Genomic DNA, 21,542 nt, shown 5'->3' with positions numbered 1-21,542 from the left:
CCAGAAGATCCAGGTTCGGTTCCCAGAATCCACATGACAGCTCATAATAATCTGTAACTCCAGTACCAGGAGATCTGACCCTCTTTTCTGGCCTCCTCGGGCACCAGGCATGCATGTGGAGAACAGACAAAACATTCATACACATACAATTTTTTAAAAAGTGAAATCTTATGTTTTGAGAGAATTAAAGACCCACATGAAGTTGCTAAAAAACAAAATAGATCCCACAAATATTTTCCAACTTCCCTCAGTAGTGACACCTTGCAGAATTGACAGTGCGGTAGCTCACCCAGGATGTTGATGCTGGTACAGTGAAGATGCAGAGGAATTTCATCACTATGAGGTCACTCCTGCAGGTGTTGATGGCCACACTCACTTCCTGCTGTTCCCAGCACTTTCTTAGCCCTGGACAACTGTTCCTGTTTCCTGTGTCTGTAATGTCATCTCTGAAATGCTCTAAGATGCTCCCATTCAGTATGTGACCTTTAGGGGTCTCTCTTAACCATGTGTATCCATAACTGACTCCTTTTTGTGATGAATAGCATGGTATGGATGTGGCACTGTATTAGGCTACTAGAGCTGTTGTAACAAAGTACTACAGCCCAAATGGCTTAAATAACATAAATTCATTACCTCACTGTTCTAGAGGATAAAACCCAGGATGAGTGCCACTAGAATTTGTTTCTGGTGACACTGTTTTCTTGGCTTGTAGATGCCCCTCTCACTGTGTCCTCACAGGCTTTTCATCTGTACATCTGTGCAAAGAGAACTCTCATGACTCACCCATACAGATGCTGGTCCTATTCAACTAACCCTGTTTCCCATAGGTACCTCTCACCTTTCCTAACCTCTGTAATGCCCTGTTTCTAAACAAAGCCACACTGTAAATTAGGTATTCCACACCTGGATGTTGTGGTGTGGGTCACAGTACAGTCTGTAACAGCCAGTTTGTTTAGCTAGTTACCCACTGAGAAATGTCTGGCTTGTTTCTAGTTTTGGCCTATTTGTGATAACCTATAAATATCTATGAACAGGTTTTTATATGAATGTAGATATCATTTCTCTGGGTTAAGGAGTGTGACTGCTGAGCTGTGTGTCAGTGACTACTCATTTATAGACAGGCTGCCTTCTTAGAAATCAGTAGGACAGTGGGGCTAGAGAGAGGGCTCGGTGGGCCAAGAGCTTGCTGCACTAGTGTAAAGACCTAAGTTCAGATCCTCAGCATCCTTCTAAAGCAAGACATGGTTGTGTGTGTCTGTAGGGTGAGGTGGGCAGAATCCCCAGAAGCTCACAGGCCAGTGAGCCTTGTTTATGCAGCCAGCAAACAAAAGACTCTGTCTTAAATATGGTAGGAAGGGAGAGTTATAGTTTGAGGCTGCTCCCTACCACACCTCTTTAATTCTTCATGTAGAAAGTAGAATGGTTCAGTTGCTATGGAAAGCAGTATGGAAGTGCCATGTAACTAACTGTAGCTACTATTTTTTTTTAGATGAGTCTCACAATATAGCCCTTGCTAGCTTAAAACTTACAATGTAGACCAAGCTGGCCTTGAACTCACAGAGATCCTCTAAGTGTTCCTGTGCCGAGAATCCTATGCCTCCTGAGTGTTGGCATTAAAGATGTGTGCCACCACGCCCAGCTTGACAAATAAATTTATAAAAGGGAAAAAGGAGGGAGAGGCAAAGAGATCAACTGTCTATAGAATGAAAGACACCAGATATAATTGGCATTATTCACAACAGCTGAGACAAGCAGCTCCTCAGGTGTCCTCAGATGAATGAGCAAGCAAAATGTGGCACTCACATGTGCACACAAGTGTGACTCCTGCTCTCCCCACCCATGGAATAGTATGTACAGAACTGATAGGCTCCTCCACAGATGAGCATGATGCTGAGTGGCTTAAGCCAGTCATAGAAAGCACAGATGCTGACATTCCATTTGTATGAGAAGTCAAAACTAGAGATAGTGAATGACAGTCCCAGGGCAGGGGACCAAGGATGAGGAGTGACTGGGTATAGTCTGCTGCAGGATGAAGCAGTTTTGGAGCTAGGACAATAATGGCTGCACACCCTGGTGATTATATGGTGCCACTGGGTTAGACACTTAAAATGGTTAAGGTGGTACATTTTACACTGTACATATTTTACAATAAAATATTTCAAAGAGAAGCCGGGTGATGGTGGCACACGCCTTTGATCCCAACACTCAGGAGGCAGAGACAGGCGGATCTCTGTGAGTTCGAGAACAGCCTGGTCTACAAGAGCTACTTCCAGTCTAGTAAGCCACAGAGAAACCCTGTCTCGAAAAGCCCAAAAAGGAAAAAAATATTTCAAAGAGGAGCTGGAGGGACCACTCACTGGTTAAGAGCACTGACTGCTCTTGTGGAAGACCTTTCATGAACTCTTACAGTGGTTTGTAACTCCAGTTCCAGGGGAACTGGCATCCTCTTCTGGCCTCTGTAGGTCCAGGTACACATGTGTTACACAGTTATACATGAAGGCCAAACACTCATAAAATAAAAAGAAGTATCTGAGGAAATTTTCAAAGGGAATAACCCATTATTTGAGACATCATGGGCATATCAACCAGTTGTTGTACGCAGGGAAGCTTTTGCCCTTGGAGTTTATCTGCTGGTTGTCGTCCTGGTTTATTACAGGCCTCTCTTGTACAGTGTTGTTCTCAGTGGTCTTAGCTGCTGCTTCTTAAAGCAGGCTTGTCTTTTTATAATCTGAGAGTGCTAGTGTAGAATAGTCCAGAGGAGCAGAACTTGATGTTGGTATTAGCTGGTGGATCCATGCTGTGCACATCTGTCTGCCAAATGCATAGGATTTTATCTGTGCGTTTCCAAGGGGTTTGGGATGTAGACACATAGGTTCAAGCGGCTATTCTTCTGAAACGATGGCTGCCATACTGTCTTGTAGTCACAGATACGCATGTATTTGACAGTAGAGACTCCGAATTCACCTTGGTGGGGTAGAAAGGCACTACCTTGAGTGTCACCTGAACCCCAGTGTTTTCTCTACTACTGATTCCCCATGCAATCTTGGCCAAATCACACTCTCTCTTCTGGACCACAGTTTTCTCATCTAGTAAATGTAAAGTCTTTATGGTTCGTTTCAGGTTAGCCTCGAGCAAGGCAGCATTCTGGAATTAGCTGTGGGGCAGTTCCTGGGACTTTCTAGAGGAAGTTTTACTACATTGGAATTTTCTCTTATGGTCTTAGATTGTCCCAAAAATAATCTAAGTAATCCCTTTTGTGGGTTGCAGGCCCTTGAAACAGCCAAGCCCCTGTGTAGTGTTCACATTGGCTGAGGTTGTTTTGGGAATTTCCTACAGCAGTGAGGGTCGAATATTGACATATATTTGACATATATTTTCTCTTTTCCTTTTGGCTCTGCTGGGAAGTGAGTGGCAGCGTGTTCCAGTGGGGCACTGGCTTGGCATCTTCTGGCGACGCTTGTGTCGCAAACTCTTCCATTGTTTTTGACAGCCAAGGAACCAAGCAGAGTGATGGGTAAGCTCTTCATTTCTTCATAGTCTTTGGTTACTTTGTGAGGAAGTAAATAGACCTTCAGAAAATGGGTGAGTGGAGTCTCTCTCTCTCTCTCTCTCTCTCTCTCTCTCTCTCTCTCTCTCTCTATTTTTCTAAACACTTTGTTTTGTATGGGTGTTTTGCCTGCATGCATTTCTGTGCACCACTTGCATGCCAGGTGCCCAGGGAGGCCAGAAGAGGGTGTTGCATTTCCTAGAATTGGAGGTACTGAGAACCAAATCCAAATCCAAATCCAGCCAGTACTCTTAACTGCCAAGCCATCTTTCTAGTCTTAAGCCTTTGGTATTTCTTGATCTTTCTAACTCTGTCTATTGGTTGAGACTTTTTGTGACTTTTGTGGCCCCAGTAAAAGTCATCTTTGCTACCAGAGTCTGGGACCTATTGATTGATAGATGGATGCCCAGCAGGTAGGTGGAGATCAACAAGAAGTTCTAGAATGGATCTACTTGGAAGAGATTATTAGGAATTTGGAAACAGGATGTAGTAATATAATGAGTCTGCAAGTTACTCACCAGGCAACTGGATGACTATACAGAATCAGCCATGCTGAGTTTCCTGCATGGCCAAGGGGACAGGAATGACCTCTTAGTGCAGGCAGTCACACTCCAGAGAGAAGCCTGGGCTGCACCCTGTGCCATTTCCCTCTCCTATAAGGGGAGGGGGAATAAGTGAGGATGTAGAGAACCAGTGTGGGGTATCTCCACATGGAATCACAGTAGGTGATTTGCATTCTGCTTGTGGGTCTGCTGATGGGTCTTCTGTTGGTTAGTTGGCCAATAGGTGCCGCCCTCTTCCTTTCCTTTCCTTTCCTTTCCTTTCCTTTCCTTTCCTTTCCTTTCCTTTCCTTTCCTTTCCTTTCCTTTCCTTTCCTTTCCTTTCTTTGTCTTCTGCTCTTAGGTCCTCTTCAGCTCTGTTCTCCACTCTCTGTTGGCCTTTCTGTCTTTGTGTATCATGTGTACTATGTCTATCTCTTCTCTATAACTCTTACTTTTGGGCCCAGTTCACTGAGGGTTGGCTTTAGGAAAATCCTGTATAGGAGACCTCTAAATACTTACTCCTTCCGAACTCCAAATAAAAGTGACTGGAGAATGCTGGGAAGGCATGGGGACAGAATAGAGACTGCAGTGGAAGTGAGGCATAAACACACGCTGGGATCATTCTGGATTTGTGTGGGTATGTATGTATACATTTATGCATGTACATGTATGCATGTATTTGTGGAGGCCAGAGGACAGCCTTGGCTGTGTTTTCCTCTGGCACTGTCCACTTGGGTTTTAGAAGCAGGGTCTTTAACATTCTGGGAGCTCCCTGAGTGGCTCACCTGCTCTACCTCCTAATGTTGGGGTTCTAAGTGTGTACCATGTCTGCCTCAAAAAGGCTGTAAGATCACATTATCTTGATTTGTGTGCAAGTGTGCGTGTGTGTGTGTGTGTGTGTGTGTGTGTGTGTGTGTGTGTGTGTGTGTGTGTGTGTGTGTGTGTGTGTGTGTGTGTGTGTGTGTGTGTGTGTGTGTGTGTGTGTGTGTGTGTGTGTGTGTGTGTGTGTGTGTGTGTGTGTGTGTGTGTGTGTGTGTGTGTGTGTGTGTGTGTGTCTCATAGGACTCACTTCCCAGACCTTCTCCTTACCTCAGCAAGACGGTAACCCCTGCCTGACCTGCTAGTGCCCCTGTACCTTCAGATAGACTCTCAGCTCTGCTGGAAGTGCCTTTCTTTCCTGTTTGTCTGGGAAAGCCTTGGGGTTTCCTCAGAGTCTGACTCAGACATAGCTCTCAGGGAAGACAACCCATCGGGCCTCATGGCCTTCTCTTTGTGGATAGCACTGTTTTGCCTCAAGCGTGAATGGTTACCATTTTTCTCGTGTGCCAAGGGGAAAAGTGGAGTGTTGTTCTCTGTATTTTAGTACAGGGCCAGTAACTAAAAGGCCTAGCAAAATATTAACTTAACAGCCGGTTTGGGATCTGCCTGGAATGAAAGCGCCGAGTTATCTGGGGAGTTTTCTGATGGGTTTGGATGGCTCATCAGTTTTCTGTCCTCATAGCTTGCCATTTTGCATTCTGCCATCTTTACTTTACTACCTAGGTATCCCCTAAGGCCCATGTCTCCTTGCTGGTGGGTTTGGCTGGGAACTTCTGCTTTATCCTATTTGTTTCACAGAACACTTGAAGATATGAGATGCTTTTTAGTTAGATAGTAAAACAGAAATTTCCAGAAACAATTGCAGACTAGAGCTGTGTTTTTCTGTAGGTTAGACCATAAATTACCACAGGCTGTCCCAACTCCTGACAGGATGGTTGGGATTCTGCCATTTTGGTGAAGGCAGTGTAATCCAGGGAGGTAAAGTGCTGGACTTGGAGGTCAGAAGCAGGTTCAGAGAGTTCTGCTGTATGTTTTGAGGAGGCCTGGCTTGTGGTTAAATAGGAGCTAAAGGTTTGAGTTCTTTTACCTTCAGCTTTCCTCAACAGGCAGAGCTGGGAAACACCTGCACACATTTCACGTACATTTTCTCATGGCTATGCATGTTTCTATTGGAAATGTAAATTGACACTTATAAGTCCAGTTCCAGTTGATTGTCGCATGGTGGCTCCAGCTTTCCTGCTGTTTGTATCTGTACCTTTCCTCTGTGATAGTGAGGACTGTGGTACTTTATCCTCAATACATCGACTTGTTCAAACCCTGTTATATCACTGCTTTCATCATGCCAACCATCCTGCCAGTCCTGTTGCTCACTCTTGCCTGCACTGGGTGGGTTTCTCCCCATCCCCAGGCAATGCTGGGCCCTAGAGTCCACTCCACATTCAGTGTGTTCTGACATAAATATAGCTTAAAACAAACACATTTCTTTTCCAGGCCTAGAGGATTCTACAGCAGTATGTGTTGTTGCGGGATCTGACCACTCCGCCTCATTGACAGCTTGTAGGGGAAGCTGTAGCCACGCCTTCTTAGGGGCTGGCTACAGGAGTACCTGAGGGCTTGTGAGGACGTGGTCAGAGTGAGTAGGGGGACTGCGTTTCGGTTTCGGTTTCTCTTTGCTTCTTGCTGTACAGACTACCACCGGCTGGCTGGTTCGCTCTGTAAGTAAGGCTTTTCCCTATTAAATACCCTTATATTTCTACCTGACTCCGTATTGGTAATTTCCTACTATATCTGGTTGTCAGAAGCGGGATACTGGAAACCCACACCCCATTTGGGACAGGCTGTGGGTTCCATCCGGCCCGCCGCCTAGGCCCGGAAAGCACCCTCTCTCCACAGGCGTTCCCGGCTAGCAGCCGACCCACTGCAGTTGAGCTGCTCAGAACCATCTACCCAGTTTCTAGCTGCCTAGAGGTGAGTAAGTTTCGGCTTTCAGCAGAGGCTTCCCCTTGCTGCCCAACGGGAAAGCCAAAGCCGAAAAGCCGTATACTCTCTAAGATAAGCGCAGCCGCTTTTGTAAGGCGCGGCTGAAAAGCCATATACTCTCTAAGATAAGCGCAGGCGCTTTTGTGACCTCTCTCCACTGCTGACCGACTGCTGCCAAACGCCTCGGAATAACTGAAGGCCTGTGCTACCTGCTGGTCAAATATATTTACTGCATCTGGAGTAGAAATCAGGTAAAATCATGGCGGAATATTTATCATTTGCTAAAATTGGTAATGTTTTTGCTTATTACGTGAATTCACTGTTTGAGGAGGATGCTAATTTGCCAATTATTGGCCTATATGCTGTCATGGCAGTTAGCTTGCTGGTACAAATAGTATTACTAGCCAGAGGACTCAGGAATAGAGATAAGGATAACCTCACCACCTGCTTACAGGAAATAACAGCTTTACGATTAGGTCAGACCACAATTGTGCAGCAAATGGAACAGAAATTGGATGATAAGCTTGGCTCTGTGTCCAATACACTAAAGACAGAGCTGTCTGATGAGATACAGCGTATTTATGATAAGATAAACACAGAGAGATCCTCCATGTCTGAGGCCTTAGAGGCTAGGCTGTCAGAAGACCATGACCAGCTAAAGAATATCTGTAGCCAGCTAGAAACTCAGATAGGCAATGTTACTCATCAACTAGATGCAACGGTGCAAAATACCCAGCATAGGGTTGAAGAATTGGACAATGCCATTCAATCAGTTATTGAAGCATCCAAGGTAGCAGATCAGAAATTTGAGTCTAGATTTGAATGTTTGGAAGATAATTTACAGTACAGGGCTGACAGATTACATAGGTCCATACGGTCGATTGCTGAGGACTCAAAATCAGCAAATCATGACCTGGAATCTAGACTCCAATACCTAGAAGGCAGTTTCCATGCCATCCAGATGCTGCCTAAGGATGATCGTATGAAAGACCTAGAAAAACATGTAGATGAGCAGTTAGAGCAATTTACAGATTCACTAACGTGCTTGGAATCTTTTATGATTAAGGAGATTGAAACTTTTCAAAAGGATATCATTGCTAGGCTTAAAGATCAGTGGGATGCCTCAGAAGCAGAATCACTCCAATCCCAGGCACCTACTCCACCCAGGTATCGTGACTATTCTTCTAAGGTTGTTACTCATACACCATTAGTGTACCCAGCTACCATGGTAGAAAAGCCAGCTTCTAAGAAACACCCTCATGGACGAATGGTTTATGAATGGCAACCTATACAGCCGAAGGATCTTAAGAATATTAAAGAATCAGTTGTCTCATATGGTCTCCATAGCCCATACGTAAAACAGCTATTACATTCATGGGCAACCTTTAACAGGGTGACACCCACAGATTGGGAACTATTGGTAACAGCTGTACTTGAGAATTCATGCCAAATCCAGTGGAAGGCATTGGTAAGGGAAGAGGCAAAGCTCCTTGAACGTCAGGGCATAAAGGAAGGTTTTGAAGCCCCTCTAGATAAGCTTCTTGGTCAGGGTATTTATGCTGACCCACAGGTTCAGGCTGAATATGATGACGATATACTGTCTCTATGCAGGAAAGCAGCATTAAATGCCTGGGATAAGGTTCGTGAGCCAGGAGAACGTCTAGAAGCTTATACCAGAATAGAACAGGGACCTACAGAACAGTTCCAGGACTTCTTACAAAGGTTAACTAGGGCAGTAGAATTACAGGTAACAGATCCAGAAACAAGACAATCAATTATATATACAATAGCTTATGAAAATGCAAACCCTATATGCAAAAGAATACTTTTGCCTTTAAAGATCAGATCAGCTCCGTTAGAAGAATGGGTTTTGTATGCAGCCAACATTGACTATAATGTGCAAGATACTGGAGCTTGGGTAGGAGAAGCCATCTCCAAAGGTTTAAAACGGCAACAGGAAATTAAAAGTTCTAGAGGTGAGGATGTAAGGGCTTGGCAAGGAGAAGCACCTTACAGAGGTCAACATAGGTACCAAGAGGCTAGAGGTTACTACTACTATGAACCAGAACCTTGGGGAGGAAGAGCCTTCCCCTTGAGACCACGAAGGCGCCAGGAACCTAGATGTTTCAACTATGGTAAAATGGGACATACTAAGAGAAATTGTAGACAAATGAATTCTAATAATGCCTCATATGGAAGGCCACTGCCTTCTAGATTTGTAGAAGGTGTGGTAAGGGCAGACACTGGACCAATGAATGTAGATCGACCAGGGACATACAAGGAAACCCCTTAAGGTCGGGAAACCCCGAGGGGGGGCCTCAAGAAGGCCCCCACATCGAGAAAGGTCAGGTCATTCCCAATAGCAATGGAAGACAATCTCTCACAGGAACAATAGATAGTTCTTTGCATATTGTGAAAAAAGATATTGCTCTAGATGGTAGTTTGAATAGGGATGAAGAATCAAGTGTGAATGGACAAAATGAGAAGCGCATATTTTGGCAAGCTTCTATTAATGATAAAAGGCCTCAGTTAAAAGTGAAAATTAATAATAAAGTTATTTCTGGCTTAGTCGACACTGGGGCGGATGTAACTATTATTACTCAAAAGTCTTGGCCTCAGAAATGGCCTCTTAGAGAGGCAAATGTACAATTTTTAGGAATTGGAACTCTATCTAGAGTTCGACAGAGTGTTAACTCAATGGTCTGCATTGGACCGGAAGGACAGAAAGGGATACTGAAACCATACGTGACAGATATAGCTATAAATCTCTGGGGTCGTGATCTCTTACAGCAATGGAATACTCAGATTAATATTCCTTCAGTGTCAGATACAAATTATGTACAATCTTTAGATAGTAGAAAAGATCTGGTAAGACGCTATGGAAAACTGTACATGCTGTACATGCTGTACAAAAACTAGGTACAAATGATGGACCTTCAGAGGAGCCAAAGGCCCTGCCATTGAAGTGGCTTACAGATGAACCAGTTTGGGTAGGACAATGGCCTATGACCTCTGAGAAGCTAGAGGCTTTAGAAAAGTTAGTACAGGAACAGCTAGATGCTGGACATATAGAGGAATCTACCAGTCCTTGGAATTCTCCTGTATTTGTCATCAAAAAGAAGTCAGGTAAGTGGAGAATGCTGACAGACCTGAGAGCTATAAATAAGGTAATTCAACCAATGGGCTCTCTGCAACCTGGAATGCCATTACCTTCCTTAATACCTAAAGGATGGCCTATCATAGTCATTGATCTAAAAGACTGTTTTTTCACAATACCGTTACAGGAAAATGATAGAGAAAAATTTGCATTTACTGTACCAACTCTTAATAATTCACAGCCAGTTAGGAGATATCAATGGAGGGTTTTGCCACAAGGAATGCTAAATAGCCCTACTTTGTGTCAACACTTTGTACAGCAACCTTTGGGAATAATTCGTAAGAAATTTTCACAATCTCTTGTTTATCATTACATGGATGATATTCTTTTATCAGATTCTAATAAGGAAACTTTGGAATGTATGTTTAAAATGGTGAAGGAAGTTCTGCCTCGTTGGGGATTACAGATTGCACCAGAAAAGATACAAAGAGGAAATTCTATTAACTATTTAGGTTACAAGACAGACTTACAGAGAATCAGACCTCAAAAGGTACAAATTAGGAGAGATCGGTATCAAACTCTTAATTCTCTTCAGAAATTATTAGGGGAAATCTCTCAATTACAGACAATTATTGGTGTAGAAGGACATGACTTAAAACATTTAAAAATGGCCCTTAAAGGTGATAAGGACCTAAACAGTCCTAGAATATTATCTGATGAGGTTCCAGATCCTTAGAGCTGGGTGTGCCATTCAGATTTCTGCATTCCATGGTCTGGAGGGAAGCTGAGATAGAGTCAAGGAAGGTATAAATCTTGGAGTGACAGTTTTGGCACCATTCTTGCTATAATTTTAGGCAAATTACTTTATCTTTTGAGACCATCTCCATGTTTGCAAAATACTTTATGGGTAGCTATAAGAACTTAATTTTATAGTACATATAAAGCACTTACATTTTCTCAATTATACAGGGTGGAAATGATTATCTTTCTTTTGGGGGAATTGTGATGGGCAGATCATGAAATCAACAGTAAATTTATATATAGCTGTGTATCGCTCGGTGATAGGGGTGTGCCAATGCCTGAGCATCAAGGACATACAGTTTCCTGCACACCTATGCTGTGTGATGTGGGTACCATTGTATATGTGGCTCATTGTTGACCAAAATGTTTGGGAGCAAGTACTTGACCATATAGCATACTGCTCTTTTGTTTTGCTTTTGAGACAGAGTCTCACTCTGCAGCCTAGTCTGGGTTGGAATTCACTTTGTAACCCAAGATGGCTTCAAGTCTGCTGAAACTCTCCTGCCTAGGTTACAGGAAATACACACACACACACACACACACACACACACACACACACACACACACACACACACACACACACACACACACACACACACACACACACACACACACAGCTGGCCTTCGAATTCCTCATTCTTTACTTTCATCTCCCAAGTTCTTCTAGGATTACAGGCATGCTCCACCATGCTCAGCTTTTACATTGTAGTTTTCTGACTCTCCATCAGTGCCAACCTAATGCAATATAAGTAATCCAGTGGCATTCTTCAGGAAGCCATGCATCATTTTCTCATGCAGGAGGGTCTTCCCTTTCCTTTGACGGGATTCTCCTGCTAGGGCAAGGTAGACTACACCCTGTACCTCTGAGGGACTTCTCTTTGTTAACCCTTTCACACAGAGTTGAATGTCTTCCATTTTTAAGCAGTAAGTGGTGACTCTCACACTGGTACGTCTAGTGTTTTATGTGGAAATTCACATGTATACACATGTCTGTAAACGCACAGCCTCCAAACTCACATGGCCCAACTGAGCTGACAACTAACTGTTGGTGTTTACAGAATACCAGAGAAATTATGTGAAACTTTAAATACTTAACAAATTCTGAGCTGCCAATAAACTTGTGTTCATTGAGTCAACAACTAACCAGCTGACAAGAGACATGGATTCATAGCCTGCCTTTCACTTTGGTGGTTGGTGAAAGTGCTGGCACTGAGTGACTCCCAGCACCTGGTCCCCCTCTCCTCTAGAGACACAGGTTGCAGGTGCCACTGCCAGTGATGGGGACAGTGTCCTTGTTGGAGTAAGAATAGACAAAGAGACATTCATTTCATTTTCTTTGTAATTGATTTGAGATGACTGATGGTATACAAACTTAGAAGTTATTGAATTAGCTACTAATGTCAAGTTTTTAAAAAGAACAAAATATATGATTACTAAATTTATTATTTTCTACATGGCCACTTTTTCTTGTGGTGCTTTTTATACACAGACTGGATTTTTTTGTGGAACTATAATTTATATATGATATTCACCATTTTAAAGTGTCCATTTAATCATTTTTAGTATAGTCACAAAGTGAATTGGATTTTGATATTTCAAAAGTGAGTTAAAAATTGTCAAATTTAATAGCCCTCTTTTCTTATCTTGCTCCTGCTGTTAACACATTGGATTTTCTTCCAGTGTTCTTCAGCCCTCTTCTCTGTCCTTGTAGATTACGTAACCATTTGGCATTGCAGCAGAATTTAATTTTACCTGTTGATGCAACAGTGTAACTATCCCCATGTGGAAGACAGTCTGCCTTTCAAAAGGATGGTTTAGATATTCTGAGTCACATAGGCTCCACTCTGCGGCTCCTCTGTGGCTCTCCAGTGACTACCGAGTTGATGTTATGCGGGGTAAGGGATTCTTAGACCTCTGTACTCCAATGAAGGCCCGGTACACATCATAGATCTGTAGGATGTCAGTATTTCAGGGCCACATGTAATAGAAGCTTCATACATCCTCACCTTGGAGGTGAGGAAATGGTGGCATGGTGTGCTGTGTCCTGTGTCCCCTGTCAAGTGAATGTCAGATGGAACTTGGAGACTCCTGAGCTATGACTGTAATGATCCTGCTTGGCCTTTGATCAGTTTGGGGGAGACCATTGTTGGGCAAGCAGGGCTGTGAACTCTATAGGGAACTCACCAAATGAAACAGGCCCACCTCTTCATCCTCTCATGGGCTGAGAGTGCTTGTTAGCCAAGTGATTTTAAAGAGTCATTTAACAGCCTTGATTAAGTTATCTTTTGGGACAGTGCTGTGAACCATATTCAAAAAAAAAAGACATAGGTAAATTAATCTTATTAATACACTTCCCTTAGAATATCCAAAATACTACCTAATATAATAGGAACATTATTAAAGAAGTAAGCTTTTTTTGTGGCATCTCTGCAGTCTGTTGAGTATTTTCATCTGGGCCAGCCACACTTGTGTTCGCAGCTAGTGCTGTTGTTAAGTGCATGTGTAGATTGTCACACTGCCAGGACTGGGGAAGCTCACAGAGGACTCTAAGAGCTTCACAATTGTATCTCCCAGGCTGAATTACAGCCTTGGCTTCATTTTGTTTGGCTTTCATCTAAAAATTACCTTTGAACTTGAGCAACCTTTAGACAGATATGTGCTCTTTGGTTGCCACGGTCACCCACCAGTTGCTCTGGTCAGCAGTGATGCCAGTTGTATCTTCCACCCTTTTAGGCCAGCAGCCCTCCCTTTCATATTCAGCTGGTGAAAGCACAGCTTAGAGAGGAAGTGACTTGTCCAAGGTCAATAGCTAGTTAGCAGATCCAGGAATAGCAGCCAGAGTCACTTGACTCTACATTGGCTTCCTCCTCCTGTTACATCACCATGCCAGTCACTTCTGCCTCTATCACGGGATTACAGTGAGGCCCAGATGAGCTCAGGACCTACACAGATGGGCATTGGTAGCTCATTCTTTTCTGGTGGACAGCAAGTACAGTGCAATAGTTTCATTTTTACAAGGTTTAAGCTTAGAAAGCATAGGATTTTTTGGCAGTGTCTCCTATAGTCCAGGCTGGTCTTGAGCTAACTATGTAGCCAAGGATGACCTTAAACTCCTAACCCTTCTGCTTCTACTTCTGGACTTCTGGGATTATAAGTGTGCACAACCACACCCAGTTTATGCAGTGCTGGGGATTGTGTATACTAGGCAAACACTGCCAACTGAGCCACATCCCCAGCTGCCAAGTAGTGTATCTTCTAACCTGTTATCTTAAAAGCTTAAGTGTTTCCTTCTTAACAAAAGGTAATATAGGCTTATATAAAAAAAATGCAGAAAATGGGCTGGTTAGATGGCTTAGTGAGTAAGAGCATTTGCTGTGCAAGCTTGAGGAGCTCAATTTGAATCTCAGCATTCACATAAAAAAACTGTTATGTCTACACCTATAACCCTGTCATGTGTGGAGCGGAGACTTGGGGATTGCTGTGTCTTCCTGGCAAACAGCCAACTCCAGCTTCAGTGAGAGACCGCCTCAAAGGAATAAGGTAGAAAACAATAGAGCAGGACACCTGATGTTCTCTTTCAGGCTGTCTGCTCATGGGTATATGTAACTACCCCTTGCATATACAACCCCCCCCATGAATGAGTACACACACGTGCGCGCGCGCGCGCACACACACACACACACACACACACACACACACACACACACACATATGTACACACAAGGCCTTGCTTATGTACAGAATTTTGTAAATTTTATATTTGATTATGTTCTACACAAATTTCATATTGTGTATGGCTCCACTAAATCATGTGGTATAAGTAGGAAACAATTCCTTTTTTAGCCATTTCTTTTTCAGATCAGTCCCCACCCTTCTGGGTCATGTTCCTTACTTCCTATTCCCCTCTGTTTCAGATACAGGAGAGCTGTATGTCTGGGGCCGGAACAAGCATGGGCAACTGGCTTCCCTGGCTGCGTTCCTCCTTCTGCCCCAGAGAATAGATGCCAGTTGCTTTCAGGATGAAAAGGTCATTGCTGTGTGGAGTGGCTGGACACATCTGGTTGCTCAGACAGGTGAGGGTGCAGCAGAAAATTTGGGGTTGGTAAGAACAGTTGTCCAGACACTCTTTAGTACTTGGAGTTAAGGATGGTGATGGAAGGACTTTAAGTACTGAAAAGTGAAAGGCCTGGTACCTCCTGTCATCAGCCAGATGTGGCTCTTCTTGTCAGCATTACACATACAAGGCTGGACTGGTGAGGCCATTCTGCTGTTAAGAGTCCTTGAGGTTTTGAGAGTGCATCCATGACAGCCAACATGACCCAGAGGTTGGTCCAGGTACTGGTGAGTCCTTGCCTGTCATGGTTGAAGAGATGGCTTTATTTTTATTTCCACCTGATCTGAGTAAAACAGCATCAGAACATATTGGTAAATTTCAAATTGAGTTGTATAGCCAGTGTGACACTCTTGACTCTGAGGCACTGTGTGCACTGATTGAGCCCTAGTGTTCCTCAGAGTCACCACATGCCTGGCAATGCTGGTCATCTTCAACTTTCCTTGAGTCTTCATTGGTTTTCATCCTTCCCTTAGGTCAGGTCTTTTTTGGCCATCATATTCCTTTCTTCTTGGATTTTGGTTTTCCATGGCCTCTCACTCCTGCTGTCTAGGAGTCCCTGCTGATCTACAGTTTCTCAGACAGGTTGATATCGTGTCAAGACCTTCTGAACCTTAGGGGTTCTCAGAAGTTCTCTGGTCTTGCTAGCTCCATCTCAGGCTCCCAAATACCTGTTGACTGCTTTTCCAGAAGTTTCCAGCTCTCATAGGTTTTCTTGTAGCTTCAGCTCTCCTTGGTAAGTCACACATGCTGTGTGCATTTGTACTTACTCATGTCTGTGATGCTTTTAATTGACCTTTCCAGAGTATTGCTGCCATTTTGAAATGGTGGCCTGGCTAAGGATGACACAGAGTAACCTCCATGTTGCCAGGTCAAAGGATGCTCCCAGGAAGGTGTGTTGTCTGTTTGGAGGAGAGGAAAGTTGTTTCTTTCTTCAAAGAGCTTCAGGTTGCTTGAACATAGGGACAGAAAACTTCATCTGTTCATCCACCTGTCTGCCCATCATCCATCTATCCACCCATAAATGTCAGTTTATGTGCCCTTAAGGAGCCCATTAGGAGCGGCAGACCCATATCAGAATTCAGCATCATTCCAGCATGAGACATAGAAGCACAAAGCCAAGGACACAAGACAGTGAGCAGCGGCAAGCTGAGTGATTAGGTGTTAACAGGTAAGTGGCTCATGGGTAGTCTTCACACTGCAGTGCAGCAAAGCTGCTTGCCACCACACAGGAGTGAGTCTGTGGGTAATTCCTGTACCTGGTTAAGTGGCTGACTGAGAGACAGAAGTGGTGCTTCTTTGAATCACTGGAGTGGAGTGGACCTCATGTCAGGCCAGGGGCCCAGCCCTGGGGTTGGAGGTTGGCAGCTGCATTCTTGCCGGTGCTGAGTCACTCCAGCTGCTTGGGAACTCAGCTTTATGTTTCCACCTCCTCTTGAGAGCATTATTTTGTTGGTAATGCTTCAGCTGTTTAATTAAGTTGCTATTTCAGCTTGCTTATATATGTACCTCGTTCTGTTCCCCTTTCTCCCAGGTCAAGAATGGTTAAGAGCTGGGGTGTTTGGATATCTGGGTGTTATACTGAATTAGGGGTGAATGGAATGCTCCTGATTCACCACTCTGTTTTCCTTGTAGTAGCCATGACAGCCCTTGCCCCGGCCCAATGTCATTGAGAAGAAGCATCCAGAGCTTCCATTTGATCAGATTCAGCTGCTCACAGTAACAGGAACGAGTTTTCCTTGCGGGGTCAAAAGCTGCTCATCAGTGCAACATGGAGTTGTTTGACTCTGTTCCTGAAGCTCCAGTACAGCAGCACTCCGCTGCTTATGTGGAGGAATTTGTTGTGTGTTACTATTGTGTGCACAGTGACCATCCATCCCCAGAGACATGGAGGATAACAGGGCACTTTGCCTTTATTCTCCATAGTCTCAAGATTGAAGCTTCCCCAGAAAGTGCAGGCAGTGGACATTTGCAAAGGTTGGAGACATTACTGGCCGTGACAGCTGGCGTTGTCCCTGACATCCAGTGGGTGGAGGTCAGAGATGCAGCTAAATATTCTAACTTTCCAAGATGCCAAGGTGCCCCCCCCACTTGGTACAAGAAAGGTATGCAGTTCAGATGCCTGCATTGTCAAGGTGGAGACTCACTGCCTGGGACTGACATCCCCATTGGCATGTGTGTAGCCAGGGCAGTTTGGATGGCACCAGAATAACTTCCCAGATGGTCTGTGCAGGAGTGGGGATGCACTTTCTGCCCTCCTCTTTCAGGAATCTGTTGCCTGCCTGCAGGTTTGCAGTGGAAAAATACTTTTCTGTGTTAGTCAGAGGTACTTGGAAAGAGGCCAGGAGGACCTGTTCTAATCTGGGAGAGTTGGCAAGGCTACCTGTGTCTCAGACTGGAGAAGCTGCATTCTAGAACCCTTTCCTGAGCGGTTTAATGTCCCCATCATTGTTCTCAGGAACTTCATGGGACTCATGAGTGACTTTATCGAGGCTCGGTGTCTCACAGAGATGTCCAGTTTCCTGACTGGAGATGTGTTGCAAAGCTGGGTCACAGAGTTGGGTGTTTTCTTCATTTGGTGACCTTGTCTCCTCTATTTCACACGTCCTAGTTGCTCAGCTCTCAAGTGGGGTAGTAAACCTTCCTGTCTGCCATGTAATGTGATTGTGTGGTCCATACAAATGAATCTGTGAATGATCTCAGTTAACTGTAAAACGTCTACACTAGTGGCTGCTCACCTGAGGTTGGGATATGTAAGCTGATTCACTCTTTGGTCTTGTTTCTAGAAGAGCTTCTGTTTTATAAGGGTCTGTGTGGCAAGATAGAAACATGCTGTCTTCTGTACTAAGGGCTCCTTGGCTGGACAGGCCTGTGCTACTCCTGATAGGTTGTGCTCCCCAACGTCTTTCACCCACGTGCAGTAGGCTAGAGGCTTTAGTGGATTGTCAAGGCTGTGGAAGTCCTCCGTGGCCTCCTAGGTAACTTTACCTGTTGAACTTGACCCACTGCAGTTCTCTTCCCAGTCTGCGGTTGCATATATCTGTTTATCTTATTTGTTTAATGTCTATGCTGTAGATTCCATGAGAACTCATTTTACTCATGGCTATATCCTGGCATAGGACTGCCACACAGTAGATGTTCAGAAGCTAATTACCTAGTGAATGAGTAAATGGTAAGAGACATAAAAGCATGGCTTTGAAGTCTGATGGACTTAGGTTTATGCATGACTCGACCCTGTTCCCCGCTTCTCCCTTCCTATGGGTCACTACCATGGTTGCCTTGGTACTTTTGTCCTCATGGCACTGTGACCCTCACTTTGTTTTATCTGTTTATTTATGTGACAGGGTCACCTGACCTTGAACTTGTGATCCTCTTGCCTTCTCCTAAGTGCTGAGATTACATGCACACCATCGCTCCCAGCTTACAGGGTGCTGGGAATTGAATACACAGCTTCACGAATGCTAGGCAGGTCGTCTACTAAGTGAGCTATCAATTCTTTGACTAATTCCTTCTCCCATGAGACTAATAAGCTCCATGAGAGCAGGTGATGTTCTCTTCAATTGTCTCTTCAATTGTTAGCCTAGCACTTGTCATTTATTAGGTCATTAGCTGATACATGTACAAATGAACAAGCCACATTAGAAGAATAGGGAGGGGAAATTGCCAACCTGGCATGAGGATTAAATGAAGTGATGTGGTAAAGCACAGGACTGGACCCACATCCCCACCCACTACGTATCAGCTTTCTCTGCCCTTTTGGAAATCCCCAGAGCTCCCTGGACTAGCGTATTGTATTTCTTCTCCATGATCAAAGGTCTCTGTAAATGCCTCTGGGTAGTAACAGGTTGATTCTATATTGTCCTGAGATGTTCGGAGACATCAGTGCTTACAAATGACAAGTACTGGCTGTTGGCAGTTTGTTAGAATTTCAAGGGAATGGTCTTCATAGATTCCAAACGTTATTGTGGGGTTGGTCAGTTGTCTTGAGTCTTTTGCTTTCCGGAAGCTGGAAGCTTTCCCTGAACCATGCAGCATCACAAAGTAACCTAGTGGTCTCAAAGGGATATGGATTGAGAACATGAAGCCAAATGCAGAGAGTTCTTTGACATTTATCACTTTCCTATGTTACCCAAGAAAGACATGGAGTATTGGATGTATAGAGTCAGAGGTAGAGGACGCATCTTCCTCACACGGAAGGTGAGAAAACTAAAACCAAGCAGAGAAACGAGACTTGGTAGAGCCCTGGAACCCCAGATCAGTTCTGGTGCCTGGGAAATCTCATCTCTTTCCTTGCTGACCTTCCCAGTTGTAGTAATACTCTTTAGAAGTTTTCTTATAGATTTATTAATTTTCATGTGCATTGGTGTTTGCCTACACACACACACACACACACACACACACACACACACACACACACACACACACGTACCATGTGTGTACCTGGCCTCAAACTCACAGAGATTCTCCTGCCTCTGCCTCCCAAGTGCTGCGATTAAAGACGTGCACCATCGTTGTCTGACTGCAGCAAGTGTTCTTAACCACTGAACCATCTCTCTACCCATCTTCCCTTGGTAATATTCTTTTAATTGAGATATTTTCCTTATTTCTCTTAAGACAGGAAGCATGTGTGGGCAGGACCACCTCTTAGCTACTCTCTTTTCTTCAGGAATCACAGCTCAAGAAATTCTTGATTGCATTTGATGTCTGAGCATCAGTGAAATCCAAGCCCACATTGGTTCACACTGAACGGAGTTTATAAATATACCCAATGCTGATTTTTCTGTTTTGGGGCCAAGATCCCTTCCAGCATAAGGTGACAGTGTACATTACACCTTCTTGTGGCCATGTGTCGTGAAACCTCAGTGGACCTCAGGGAGGTTCTGACCTCATGGGTCTATTTAAAGCAGCTGTTTTGGAATTTGTGATGCTTGCTTGAACTGTAGAACTTTGAAAACCCCATAGCTGAGAGTGAAATGGAACCTGGAGGACAGAAGTGGGCCGTGTGTTTATTACTGACACCATTGGCATTTACCCTGGAACCCCTAGCATACCCACTAGGGATGGGAATGCAGAGATGATTTGGCTTAACCTCTTCAGTTTGGAAATGGGGAGGCCAAGGAACCAGGAAGGGGGAGCACAGGAAATGGGTGAAATAGTGGGACCAGTACTCAGCGCCTCATGACTCTCAGTTAAGTGCTCCTTTGGCCCTGTCATTCTCTTCCTTAGATAGTGAGATGTAGATGATGTAAATTCAGGAGCTTTGCCAGGCTGGGTTCCTTGCATACAGGAACCTGCACATCCAGAAAGCCCTGCTTCCCACTGACGAGTCTGCCCATCCCCTGATTGTGTATGTTGTGTGAAGCATACCTGGGACAAGGTGCAGGAGGCCATGCTGGGGTTCACAGAGGCACTGCTGTCCCCCTCTGATATTACAACTGCAATTCCATGGGCTGCTATCACTGTAAATCATGGTAACGTGTTCACAGACACATCCCAGGAAGTTGGCAAGGTGAGTGCTCTTATCCTAACTTCACAGATGAGTCCCCAGTTGATTGCATGGCTCTGGTTCATGTGGATGGACAGAGCTTAAGCTTGAACTCACACCCTTTGTCCTCATATGTCTCAGAATGCTCTAACTCTGTAACTGAGTTGCCTTTATTCTTCAAAGCAGAGCCATTGTCTGTCGTTGGCCAATGGTACTCCACCGTCCTAAGCACCGAGTAAGGACATTTAGTTATCTTTGCTCCTTTAGCATTTGTCTACAAGATACTGACTGTAGGGACATTGAGTGAAGGGGACACTGAAGTCCAGGGCTACCTTCAGGAAGCTTGTGGTTGGATGAGCAAATTAAATATTTAGTAAAAGAATAAAGAGTGTGGTGGGAGGTCAGAGGAGTGGCTGATACACCAGGTGCTCTAGGGTTTCAGGAGAGATGATGTCCAGAGGGAAGGACAAGCAGTTGTGGTGGGTCTTTGGGAAGGCCCCATTTTAATAGGTGGAGTGTCTACAAGTTTGTTCTCTTGATTTTTCCTTTCCTCTGGTAAGACTCTTAAGCCTTGTGGCTTCGCTTTTACCATGTGCCAGTGGGAAGTCTCAGACATTAGGACCTTTTTTTACTATACTTTATTGCGTGTGTTGTGGGACAGAGGCAGTGAACATGTCACAACATCAGTGGAAAGGCCAGAGGATAATTTGTGGGACTCAGTTTTCCCCTTCCACCTTGTGTGACCTGGAGATTGACCTCAGGTGGTCAGGTGTGGTTTGAGGTGTCTTTGCCTGCTGAGCTATCTTGCTGGTCCTTCCTATCACCTTTATAGCTATCTGAGCTCCAAAATTGTATTCTGTGAGAAATAAAACTGGATTAAGGAAATAATCAGCATGATTATCATGCCATGCACAGCAGCCTAATTCTAATGACAAAACAAATGGAATGAAGGGAGATTGGTTAAAAGACCTATGGCATAGCCGTATACTGGGATATCACTGTCATGTAGAGAAGTATTTTAGAAGGAGCTTTAATGTCAGAGCAATAGCCTCATACTGTAGATCTTAATTTTTAACCAATGTTTTAAAGAGACTAGGAAGAAATATACCAACGTATTATTTCTCCTGAGCTAGAATAAAATGCATTTGTTTTCTATGCTA

General features: G+C 44.2%; 1 protein-coding gene across 1 annotated transcript in view; it reads left to right on the top strand.

The window, feature by feature from the left end:
* LOC100756600 (protein SAAL1) overlaps window positions 1-21,542 on the top strand; it is a 62,563-nt gene that overhangs the window by 19,911 nt on the left and 21,110 nt on the right. Inside the window, 4 exon segments of the mRNA XM_027425872.2 lie at window positions 3,406-3,451; window positions 3,453-3,514; window positions 6,400-6,465; window positions 14,701-14,859. Of these exon segments, the coding sequence (XP_027281673.1) occupies window positions 3,406-3,451; window positions 3,453-3,514; window positions 6,400-6,465; window positions 14,701-14,859 (333 nt within the window).

This window comes from Cricetulus griseus, chromosome 7, assembly GCF_003668045.3.
Source record: "Cricetulus griseus strain 17A/GY chromosome 7, alternate assembly CriGri-PICRH-1.0, whole genome shotgun sequence".
Taxonomy (NCBI): Eukaryota; Metazoa; Chordata; class Mammalia; order Rodentia; family Cricetidae; genus Cricetulus; species Cricetulus griseus.
Note: the sequence above shows the minus strand (reverse complement) of the source record. Positions and strands in the feature narration are given on the sequence as shown.